Genomic DNA, 13,134 nt, shown 5'->3' with positions numbered 1-13,134 from the left:
TAATCAGAAAGAAGATGGTGAAAGTTTGCTTTGCCAAAATAAAAGCACCAAATAATCAAGAAATCAAGAAAGGCAACTAGTATCCAAGAATGAGAATCCTCCATTCGTGTGTGTGTGTGTACTTTTTTTCTTTTTAACAAAATGAACAAACAAAAATGAAGCAGAGAAAACAGGTTCAGAGTTGTAAGTAGTAAATGTGATTAAGAATATAAAGCATTAAACCTCCTGCAGTATGTGATTGGAAATAGAAAATCCAAGAAATAGTTCATCCTTTGGGAGGCTTTAATTTACTCACATATAACAGGTGCTTATTGGCTCTTGTTTCTTGTAGTGCCTTGAATATTTTTATTATACCATGGCGGGCATTTTGCTGTCCAAGAAGGCTCTGAAGTGTATCTGAAAAAAAAAGTTTTTCATTTTGTTGTGCTGGGTATCAAACCCAGGACCTTGCACACACTAGGCAATTGCTCTATTACTGAGATACATCCTTAGCCCTGAAATTTTGTTTTTATTCCATGTTGATACTGATAAAATATACAATGCATATTCAGTGAGAGGGATATTACATGACACATACACAGTAAATAAAGGCACTGAGGTGAGGCATAAGGAACATAAATGGCCATGAATGGTCAAATGTTTAAAAGAAAAATTTATTCAGTATTTTCAACATGAGGCATTTATACAAACTACATTTTTAATATATTACTACTGCTGGTTTTAACAATTAAAATTAATATATTTTTAACATAGTCCTAATATTTTAAAACATATTTTAGCCTATCTCTAAAGCACAAAATGTATTTCCTCTAAAGTAATTTTCTAGTTAAAAGTCCTTACTAATAAGATTCTTGGTGTAATTTCTTAGCAAGTGATAAGACATGGCTTAAAAGAAAAAAGTATGATTTTTAAACAATAATGTTTCAGAGAGCTATAAATGAAAAACATCTCAATAGAGTTAACATACCCTTTTTATCTCTTTAAGAACCCAGGTCTCACCTGGAATGTTTTCAAGTAGCTTTTGCTGCGCTCTCTGCTTTGTTTCTTGACTTTGAGCTTTGCTTCTCATTCTGGTTGGTGGTGCCAATTTCCCATTTGGCCAAAAAGCATCCCGGAAAACATTAATGTAGTAAACTAGCATTTGCTCACTGAAAATCCAACTCACTGTGTCCCGGATTTGTCTTTTAAGAGAAAAAAAAAAATAAAAAAAAATTTTCTTGAATGAGGTTTTGAAACTTTTATACTTTACTCTCATAAGGTATTCATAAATGGGTAGGCTAAGATACAGCCTGATCTAAATGTTTGATGAACAAAGTAGGAATTAGATTTTTATTTTTTTGGTACCGGGGATTGAATTTGGGTCCTTGTGCTTGCGTAGCAGGCAGCGAAACCACTGAGCTAAATCCCCGGCCCAGAATTAGATTTTTAAACTCTGGCTATTAAAGTTATTTTTACTTTGGTGATACTGGATAATCATTTGTTCTTGGAGTTCACATTTTCATTGGCACCAACATCTCCAAATGTTTGCTCTGTGGTACCTTCCAATCTGTATGGACAAGACTTGAAGTTTGTGACTACATTAACTGTATACAGTACTGAGTATACTAATTTCACTTTGGAGCATTATAAACATGAAATTATAAACTGAAACCCACTTTTAAAGACTGTTAAAAGTGATTTAGAAAATGTCCTAGAGCTCCTGAACTCCCAGAGGAGAAATGAGCTTGTTCACCAGCTGTGTCTTAGGACTGCTATGGCAGATGGTGCTGGGTACAATACTCTGACACAGAGGAAGCATCCCACATGCCCAGAGGCAAGAAGAAGATACTCCCTTTCAGAGATATATAGCTGATTTCACACTGCCATGGGAATGAAAATTGGTAAGCATTTGACTCATACATTTATGCACAAATGGTTATCTTGTTACCCAGGTCTTTCACACAACCCTATTTCAGTAGTTGAAGTTTAACCAGTTACAAGGTCTTCTACTGTCAAAGTTCAAAGAGCCCAGGAGGATGTGACTTTGGGAGGAAGTCCCTTGAAAGGGGGAAAAAAACATCATCTTAAGACTATTAGTGTCAGAAAGACATGAAACTTCAAACTTGACTCATGAATAATAATAAATCAAAAAGCTCTTTTAAGAATCTGACTTCTCTTTAAAGAGATGATGTAAGAGTTCTAGAAACAGCATCTAAAATAGATATTTCAAGCCTAGTAGTACACAGTAATCAGACACTACTAAATGTCTACATTCTACTGAGTCAAATTATAATGTAAATTTATCTCTTAAGATACTTCCTTGTATTACTTAGAACTGTGAAATTCAAATCTAGACTGAATAAAATAATGTTATTAACTTAATGGGACATCTGCTTTTGTAGAGAACCTGTTGAATTGCCTGCCTACTTTTCATTTAGAAAAATCTGTTTCATACCAACATGGTATTTTCTTTCTGTAATCTTGCTTTAGGTTAATCACTGGTATTCTATAAAGAAAACTTCAACTTACAACATGAAATTAGATAACTCTTACTAAAGGTCATCACCTAAATATTTTCTACCAACTTAGCTCTATTAGCCAAAACCTATAGACATTTTAAAAGTAACTGTAGTTTGTGAGACTGTAGTTGCTGTACAAAGACTACCAATGTATTGCTGCTTAATTTTATGATGTGTCATCATCTGCTAAAGGCAAAAAATAGCAAAGTACCAGGTGCTCTATAATTTTCCACTGATAAAAAGCCCACTGAAATGAACAGCCTGGAAATTTTCTACAAGATGACTCCCTCTATCTTCATGAAAATAACTGCCAAATGTATACACCACTTGCAAATCACAGCTGCTTACTTTATAATTAAGAGTCAATATCATAAAAAGGAACAAGAAAAGTTTTCACAGATTTGCTGAAACTGGGAAATAAATTAGCAAGTTTCAAGTGCTGAGAAAAATAAGGCCATTTTGGAAATCTCATGGATTGTCACTACTAGTAAAACTGAGGTTTGTTTTATACTGAAATTAGTTAAAAGAAAAAAGTATTTTTTCTGAATAAAACTGAAGCTTATGATAGTAGTGAACTAAACAAACCTCAGTGACTGGGAACAACTAAAACTATTTTCTAAAAAAAATCTCAGAAATAAAATAAGGGTAAAATTTTTGTTTACAACCACAAAAAAATATATTCCACTTATAAATTAGTACATAAGAGTAATACATTTTCTTTATAATGTTTCCCATAAAAATGCATAAGCTTTCTATGATAAAACTGTCATATTGATCTTGTACAAACACCTGACACTAAGTAAATCCCACTTGGAAAAGTCTGATGATTTAAAACTTATTTTACCACATGGGATAGGGAAACTTATTTTACAGAAAAAAGGTGATTGTCTTATTTCTATTGTACAGGAAGTCATAATGCTTATCTCTTGAAAAATTTAAAAAACAAGGTTAGTATTTAAGAAACGCTGACAATTGCAGTTCCCAGTTCTAGGCACAGGTACAACATAAGACATGGCTGAGTGAGTAGTCACAGGCCAGGAGGTCAGGCAGGTTTGCTGGCCAAGGAAGTCATGTGCTCTCTTTGGTTCTGTTTCCTCCCTCAAAAAATGAGGAACTAGACTAATCTCTGAGATCTCTTTCTGGACTGAAACTATCTAAATAATTTGATTTAACTTCTATTTACTGCATGATTTTATAGTTATTTAAAATTCCAATAATTTCTTAGAAAGTAATATTAATTGACTGAATTTTCAATAATAGATACAGGGCTTTCATAAATGAATAGCCAAAATGTGAATCACTTTTTATGAGGAATGAAAGATATACTACATAATGTTATGACTATGGGTAATATAATATGGTTTAGAATTTATATGTAGCTTATAGTAGTGCTATATGATAGACCCTTATGGATATTAAGATATTAACTAATAAAAGGGATGAATATTTTAGCGCTACTTCATATTTTAAAAGTTCATATATGGTTTGTACTGCATTTACCTCCAAGTAAACACAGAAAATCCCCAACTTAGGAACATTTAAGTTGAGAACTTTCACAGGTGTACTGTATAAGATTCACAGGTATACTGTAAAATACTCACTTTGTTGGATTATGGACAAATCTGATTTATGAATGTTCTCCCAGAACTTACTGTACTTGCCATGTGAGGCTCATCCCACTTTCATCCTCAGAATCCAATCTTAGTCCAATTCCCATTATGTAGCATAAAAACAGTATACCAAGATACTCTAACCAGTCAACATGATCAAAAGAGAACTTTACAGAACACAACCTTCTGACCCTTGTCAGCCAGAATGCTGGAAGGAACTCAAGCTTCAATATCTAACGTAACATACATTCTGTGGGGAAAATATAGGCGTCTGCTTCCTTGTAAAATCATAGCAGAAACAAAAAGTAAGAGAAAGATATGAAAGTTAAATTATTTGCTACTATATCATAGGTAATTCTGACTATTCAAGTAAAGGGCATAGAATAGGGCATAGATTCAGATATTAATTTCATATAACTCACTTGTTGATGGTTCTTCCAAAAGTGACCTGAACAAGAGCAATTAATGTTCTTCTCACCCACTTAAACACTGAAATATAAATCAAGGAAAAATTATATCAGAATATCATTAGCGTGATATTTGCATAGGTGTAAAAAGCATGTCTTATCACTTAATTCAATCTGAGTCCCAATATCAACTAGAAGCTAATGATTTCTACAGAATTTGGATCTAGGTTAGCTAATGTCTGCTCAAAACTATTCTAAGTTTTTATTTTTCACTAAGCAACTGATGAGATGAAACCCAAGAGTTTCTGCAGCTTTCAATTCTAAAGAATGGTGACCTAGCAAGTGGCAATAATATTTTACTTCCCATGTCCCCAGAATAGTGACAACATGCCTGTTTCCCACTAGCAGACAGAGTAATACCTACCTTAAATTTCTGCCTGGCTTGCTGAACCTAGTTTCCTAACATAGAGCTCTAAATGAGAAGCATCTGTAGTCAGATACTGGCAAATATTGTGAAATATTAATGAAGTGACAGGTCTAATGGTCTAATTTGAATAGTTTGGGTGACATCTTGTATTTTTATATCTTATGTGCTTAGGGGAAGAAAGTGAACTATGAAGATCCAGGACACTGAGTTGGACTGAATTTCACAATCTGCTGAGCCACCTCCTACAGTAGCCAGGCATAAACCTTTCTCTGAACCTTGGCTATTTCATTGGGAAAATGACAGAATTCATGTGTGCCCTTTTACTTTTTGTCTTTGAAAGTCTTTTTGTTGTATGAAGAGTCCTACCAATCTAAACTTTTTACTCGAGACACATTTTATAGGCACAGAATATGAACATAAACCAAAGAAAGGAAAAAAATGCTATGAGGGTACTTTCTATCTACAAATTGCAAAGAAATTCAATTTTCCATTTATATTTTCATGTTCAGTCCATAACATGTTTGGTCACTGACACATGAGGAAATGAGAAATTCAGAGTTGGCTGTAACACAGCCAAGAGTTCAGGCCTCCTGCACCCAGTAAGAAAACCTATAAGGAGCACATTCACAAATGTTTTTGCATAAGGGCAGACACATAAGTAAAGAACAACAATCAATAGAGACCCAGTACTAGACTAAAACATTTTAGTCATTTCTAATTTTTAAAAATAAATCTAAACATCAAGTTAAAGTAGTATTAGTCCTCCAGGTAAAAGTCAAGTCTTAAGAGTCAGAATCATGTGTCAAAATTGCCTTAAACTTTTTGACAGAAATTGTTGGAATGCTGCCAAGTAGGTAGACATGCTCATTTCAGACTGGCACTCAGGTGGGGATGGCATGTCTGTCAGTGATGATAACTTCACTCTGCCTTTCTGGGACAGAAAAGAGGCAGCTCATACCCAGAGGGTCTGAGGACAAGTGCAACTCTGGGACAAATGCCGGACTGCTGGGTGGATATAGAAAAGACTGCATTATTGGTTCCTTTTCATATATTGAACTAGAGCAGGAGCCCAAACTGATTTTGCTACAGACTCTCTCCATCACTGATAGCCCCTTACTCCAGTCCCCAGCCCACACCCCAAAAAAAAACAGACCCAGGACTCCTTTCAAAGCCTCATTTGTGCAAAGCCACAGAGGCAGCTGCAGCAGCACAAGGATTGTGTTGATGGCAAATGTATCACATCTCATTATAAAGGATGTTCTATTTATTCCTCTCTGAAATGTCACTAGGAAAACCAAATATGTTCCTGAGCAGACATTTGATGGAGGTCGTACATGCTGCAAAGATAGTATTTTGAGCTGAGTGTGGTGACACATGCTTATAATCCCAGCATTAGGGAAGTTAAGACAGGAGGATCATCACTAGTTCAAGGCGAGTCTGAGCTACATGGTGAGTTCAAGGCCACCCTGCAATACATAGTAAGACCCTCTCAAAAAATAAAAAAGGCAGCATTTTGAGCTCTCTATAGCTGTGACTGGCTCTGACACATCTACTACATCCCAATCTATTTGTATCCGTTGAAGTGAACACACCAACAAAAGCTAAAAAGACAGGTATCCTTGTTCTTATTGCCAACAGATAAAACTGGGAGGATTCATGACTTCATGGCCCAGATTTCACTGAGGGATAGTCAGACTTTGATGGAGTACTGTTTTTTTTTTGTTTTCTGTCTATACTGAAGTAAGTCAAGCATTGGTCTGTATTTTAAATGTCTAAAATATAGAAAGACTACAGATTTTCTATCTGAAATAATGTTTAGTATTTGAATGATATTCTATCACAGATATATCTTAAATTTAACTATACCCAACTTCTAAAATGTATCTTAGTTCTAACTTATATTGAAATCATGCTAAAATGAACTTCAATATGTATCTATATATCTGCCCTTTTAGTATAAATTCACTGAAGGTAGAATATATATATTCTGAAAAGGATATCAGAGGACAGGTAATATTTGGATCCCCATTTTACTATTGTTTCTTCTATGTACATCTCCTTCAGGAATTACTAAGCTAGAACTCTTGACCACAGTTTTGTCACTGTGGGGAGGCTGTGTGGAGACTGTCCTGTATCCTGCAGCATGTTTAGCAGCATCCCTGCCTCTACACACCAGATGCCAGCAATACTCCTGCCTGCAAGTTCTAACAACCATTTTGTCTTTGTAAGCCAAAAAAAAAAAAATTCTGACAACCAAAATGATGCTAGACATCACCAAATCTTCCCTCCTTCCTTCCACTTAGAACCACTGCTCTAAAAGAAGAAAGGTGGTAGAAAAACACGGCTGAGACTTTCCTGCATCCCTAGCCACAATACTAAACATATCAAAATCATACCTTGAATAACAGGGTTTTCCTCCTGCTATGCAAAGTAAATTTCTGTATAACTTTTGGTTACAGGCAATGAAGCTCTGCTGAGTCACATGAAAAGAAATTCAAAGCATTCTCTTTCTGCTAGATTTTTTTTGGGGGTACCGGGGACTGAACTCAGGACCTTGCACTTGTGAGGCAGGCAGCGGAACCACTGAGCTAAATCTCTGGAGAGCATTCTCTTTCTGTATTTGGAGGAATACACTTCAGGATAAGTCAGGACTCGAATCTTCATGTGTACAGAGATAGTATGTGTCTCAAGGCTGTCATCAGTACCTAAAATTCTATCTGACTGGCCCTTAAAATAATTGTTGAATGAACTAATGCATAAATATAAATACATATCTGATGCAGTTCAGGAATACAGAGACATTGTATAGGTCCCACTTAACCTGCAAATACTATTAAATAATAACAAAGAGGCTTACTTCCTCGAAGTTCAAAAATCTCCCCAATCAACATGAAACAAGGTTCAGCCAAGGCATCTTTCCTCCCATCCACATCATCACCATAATCTGACAGGTCACTGTCCTCTTCTGGCTCTTCCTGGAGGGACAGCAAAGTCACAGGAAGCATGTCACTTATCCAAGAAAATTGTGGACTTCAAGGGTAAATTCCAAATGATTTGCTCATACTTTAGTCTTACCCTTCTACTCTTATGCAGAAATCTATCTACTTTCAATAGAGAGGACAAAATGCACTGAACATCAGGGAAAAGCTTAATTCTAAAGCCTTATTCAAGGTTTAAAATAAGCTAATTAAAAAAATCTCCATCTTTGTATTAATACTCAAAGAACTAGAATAAGATAGTTTTCTTAAAACAATAAAATATTTTTTGAGTTTTAAAAGTAAGCTTTTTAACTTAAATGATTTAAAATTCACTGCAATTAAAAAATATGCACATTGTATTTTAATTGTTTTTAAAGTTCTACTTTGAAGCTTGAGCTTTTACTTTATACTTCAGCTAGTCTCATTTCCTGATTGGCAAGTCTGCAAGTTTAAGTTCAGAATTTCCTATATGCTAGGCAGCAGTTTAGTGCAAACAAGTGCGATGTACAGTTGACAGTAATTTAGGGAGAATAATGCAGACACAAACAGCTGTTTTTACAAGGCTGGATTCAGTGCTATCGGTGAGGTCCAAATGTCAGGCAGAAGGACAACTGAGGAAGTTCATTTTTATGTCTGCACAAAGGAAGATGGTGAAGTCATGCAAGCAAGCAGGAGGCCAGTGACAGGACTTGGGGTGACATCAGGTGATCACAGGAAAGGACTGGAGAGAATTGCCAGAGATAAGAAGAATTCCTTAAAAATTCACAACTTCATGAAAATCCAACAATGTCAAATGCTTCCATGAGGGTGAGGAAGAAGCCACTGACACTCACTTTCACAAAGTAATCTCCCAGGGCCAGGGATTTAGCTCAGTGATTCTGCTACCTGCCTTGCAAGTGAAAAGACTCGAGAGTTCGATCGCTGGTATCAACCCCCCCCCAAAAAAAACCCCCAAAACAAACAAAGTAATCTCCCAGACTGACTAAGCTGTATGTGAATCCCAAGAGACTCCAGCATAAAAGGGGGTAACAAGAGAAGGCAGCCAGGTCTAACAACATGATGGAGAGAGGTGAGAGGAGACGAGGTCACATCCAGACCTGCACAGAGGTGGGAGATGCTCTGTAGGACATATAGATGTCTCTCTGGGCTCAGATTGAAATAAAGCAGCATGCTCCCTTACATGGTCATCCATCTCTCAAACTTGTTAAGTCAGTCCTGGTAAAAAGGCTGTGGCATTTGCAGCCACATTTTGGAGATGGTCTTGTGCAACTTGTTAGAAAGCCAATCAAAGGCCCTTGGGGGGGTTACACAGGACTCCAGAACTGTGGTCTAGGACATAAGCTCAAAAATGTCCACTGTTTTGCTGGACATGGTGGTGCAAGCCATTAATCCCAGAATTTGGGAGGCTGAGGCAGGAGGATTGCTGCAAATGCAAGGCCTGTATGGGCTACATAGTGAGTTCAAGGCCCAGACTACAGTGTAAGACTCTGTTATGGCTTGCATCCAGATGTTCCCCCAAAGTGTCATATAGTCATAGATGGGAAGTTTCAAAGATGGCTGGATTAAGTTGTGTGAATGTAGATTAAGGGTGTGATGCTGGGATTAAGGTGTAGGGTAGGGTAATGGGAAGCCCCACCCTGGGTGTGGGTGGCATCAATCAATAGGCTTACAGCCTGGATGGAATATAAAGGGAGAGAGGAAAGGCAGGCCTGCTGCTGCTGCTGCTGTTGCTTGCTGCTCATTGCCTTCTGCCTGCCTTGCCATGCCAGGGACTGGACTGTTTCTCCTCTGTGATGCCCCTCTGTCACACTACCCTGTTTTAGAGCCAACCATGGACTGAAACTCTAAAAACTGTGAGCTAAATAAACCTTTCCCCCTTTAACTGTGAGTGTTGGGTATTTTGTCTTAGCAATGAGACAATTAAATGAGAAACCCTGTATCAAAAAAAATATATATATATAATACAGTCTTTTTCTACTCATTCCTTTACTCATACATATTGCTGCCAGGTTCATCTTCAAAATATTCCATGGTTCTCCATTTCCTGAGAGTAAAGTTTAACCCCTGAGTGTGGCATGAACCTCTGCCTTATCTTCCCTTAGGTATTACTGAAATCTTCTGGTCCAGTCCAATGACCTATACACTATCCTCCAAACACAGCCTCCTCTCATCAGCCTTCAGTAATGGTCCAACATTTCTACAATTCTGTCCTCACTATGCTTCCCAACCCCAGGGACTGACTCCTGCAGAACTTCCCATCCACACTTCATTCACTCACTTTATTATTAATCCTGTATCTGAATTCTTTCAAATGACTTACACGTGAGAACAAGCAGGTGACCTAAAATATGACAGCACTAACTTCCGTTTCCAGTAGAATACACTTACAACAAATACCTGATACTTCACAGAGCCTTCAAAAGATCTCTACTTATACATGCTACAAAAGTGGTACAATCTTTGGACCACTTACCTCCTGATGGGAGAAGAAGTCACGAGGAAGTTTTTCCAAAAATGAGGACAATGAAAAAGTGTTTTTTTTCCCCTGCACATCAATAACCTTGAGGTAGTCAGGAGAAGGGCTCAAAAAGGCATAAAGTGCTTCACTCTGACAGAGTCTTTCATCTGAAAGTAGATTCTGTAGAAAACAGATGATTAATTATTCCTACACAGGAAACTATCCAAGTGGCTGGGACCTACTACATGCAGGGCAAATTTACTTTCATCATAACAAAACCCCTCTTTTTTCCTCCCTGAAATAAATTATATAAAATCAATGCTCAAAGATACTAATGGCATACAGTCCTCTCCAGGGTCACTGGTATCACCCTCCCTAATGCTGGTGCTTGTGGGAGATACTGAAGACACTTCACTTTGTATTGCTTGGTGTAATAAAACCAGTGGCAGTTCCATACACCAATGGGGTAGCCGAAAAAGAAATCAAGAAAGTAATACAATAGCTACAAAAATAATAAATTATCTAGGAAGAAATTTAACCAAAAAGGTGAAAAAAATTCCATAATAAAAATTATAAACCAGTGAAAGAAAATGGAGAAGAGAAAACAAACAGGAAATATAGCCCACATTCATGTATAGAAAGAATGTTGTTAAAATTGTCCATACTGCTCAAGGTGATATATGGATTCAGTCTAATCCATATGAAAATACTAATGATATTCTTCACCAAAATTTTTTTTAAAAACCTAAAATTTTTATGGAACCATAGAACATCCCAAAGAGCCAAAGCCATTATGAGCAAAAAGAACAAAGCAGGATACATAATTTTACTTTTAAACGTACTGCAAAGCAAAAGAATTAAAAAAAACAACAACATACTGCAAAGCAATGGTAACCAAAACAGCACATGCTAGCATAAAAGTAGACACACAGACCAAAGGAATGGAACAGAGAATTCAGAAGTAAATCCACAAATTTAGAGCCAAATAAATTTTAATAAAGGTATCAAGGACATACATTAGATGGTCTTTTGAATAAATGGTGCTGGGAAAACAGTATATCCATATGCAAAAGAATGAGACTAGACTCCTGTGTTTTATGAAATATATAAAAAAATTCAAAGTGGATCAAAGACTTAAAAATAAGAACAAAAACTATAAACCTACTAAAAGAAAATATAGGGGAAATGTTTTGGGACATAGGTTTTGGCAAAGTTTTATGAATATAAATCCCAAAGCACAGTCAACAAAAGTAAAAATTGATAAATAGAAATACATCAACTGAAAAGCTTCTGTAATAGCAAAAGAAATAATCTGCAGGCTATTCCAATAACAAGGGATTAACATCCAGAATGCACGAGGAACTCATGTAACAGCAAAAACCAAATAATGCAATTTAAATATGAGCAAATGATCTCCACATTTCTTAAAAGAAAATACAAATATGGCCAGCAAGTATATGAAAAAATGCTCAGCACTGCTAGTAATCATCAGAGAGATGTAAATCAAAACCACAGTGAGATATCATCTCAACTGACTTGGAATGGCTATTATTAAAAAAACAACCCCCCCCCCCAAAAAAACCAAAAGTGCTGGCAATCATGCAAAGGGGAACTCTCATATGTTATTGGTGGGACTGTAAACTCATACAGCCATATGGAAAACAGCATGGAAGTTCTCCAAAAATCTAGAAATAGAACTACTATATGATCCAGCCATCCCATTAAGTATATATCCAAAGGAAAAGAAATCAGTATGCCAAAAAATTACTGCACATCTACATTTATTGCAGCACTACTCACAGTAGCCAAGACATAGAAGCCACCTAGGTATCCTTTGGTGGGTGTTAGGTAAAGAAATTATGATGTATATATACACTGTGGAATAATTCAGACATAAAAATCTGTTATTTGTGGCAAATATGGATGAACTTAGAGGACATATGTTAAATTCAGTAAGTCAGGCACAAAAAGATATGCATACTGTCACTTATTTGTGGAATTTAAAAATGTTATTCTCATAGAAGTAGACAGTAAAATAGTGGCTACCAGGTGCTGTGAAGGGGGAGGGATTAAAAGGATGGAGAGAGGACAGTTAACAAGTAGAGGGTACTTTTGGACAGGTAGCTTCAAATATTATGTGGTACAGTAGAATAAATATGGTTGACAACAGTTAATTGTGTATTGTAAAACAGGTGGTGAGAAAAATTTTCAACACAAATTATAAATGTTTTAGGTGGGTGTCATGTCAGTTACCCTGATTATTACTCAGAGTGTGTGTGTGCGTGTGTGTGCACACATGCATTCAAAGAAGGGAAAAGGAGAGTAAAAAGGCAATTCACAGAAAGGGAGAAAATATTTGCAGCACATAAGGTTGCCAAGGAACTTATATCCAAAACACATACAGAATGCCTACAAAGCAATATAGAATATAGAAAAAAGCAATATAGGTCTCCAAATGACCAATAAACAAATGGAATGGTAATCAACTTCACTGGTCATTAGCGAAATGCAAGTTAAAACTAAGTGGAGAGGCTTGAGATGAAGTTCAGTGGTAGATGCAGTGGTTATCATATGTGAGGTCCTAGGCTTGATCCCTGGCAAGAAGGAATATGTAAATTGATTGGCAAGGAATATGTAAATTGATTAAATAAAAGAAAACTATAATGAGGTACCACCACAATAGCTAAGAAAAAGGCAGAAAATAAGCATTTCTGAGGATGTGAGCAATAAGAACCCTTACAACAGCTAGTGAGAGT

General features: G+C 36.4%; 1 protein-coding gene across 2 annotated transcripts in view; it reads right to left on the bottom strand.

Moving 5' to 3' along the window:
- Snx25 (sorting nexin 25) overlaps positions 1-13,134 on the bottom strand; it is a 162,124-nt gene that overhangs the window by 836 nt on the left and 148,154 nt on the right. For both annotated transcript variants that reach the window (XM_087217093.1, XM_087217091.1), the window contains 5 exons: positions 10,394-10,558; positions 7,800-7,917; positions 4,531-4,597; positions 1,000-1,181; positions 296-396 (listed from right to left, as the gene is read on the bottom strand). In XM_087217093.1, the coding sequence (XP_087073219.1) occupies positions 296-396; positions 1,000-1,181; positions 4,531-4,597; positions 7,800-7,917; positions 10,394-10,558 (633 nt within the window). The remainder of the gene's footprint in view (positions 1-295; positions 397-999; positions 1,182-4,530; positions 4,598-7,799; positions 7,918-10,393; positions 10,559-13,134) is intronic.

This window comes from Heterocephalus glaber, unplaced genomic scaffold (assembly GCF_053883595.1).
Source record: "Heterocephalus glaber isolate CG9 unplaced genomic scaffold, H.glaber_assembly_v1.0 deba00001461, whole genome shotgun sequence".
Taxonomy (NCBI): domain Eukaryota; kingdom Metazoa; phylum Chordata; class Mammalia; order Rodentia; family Bathyergidae; genus Heterocephalus; species Heterocephalus glaber.
Note: the sequence above shows the minus strand (reverse complement) of the source record. Positions and strands in the feature narration are given on the sequence as shown.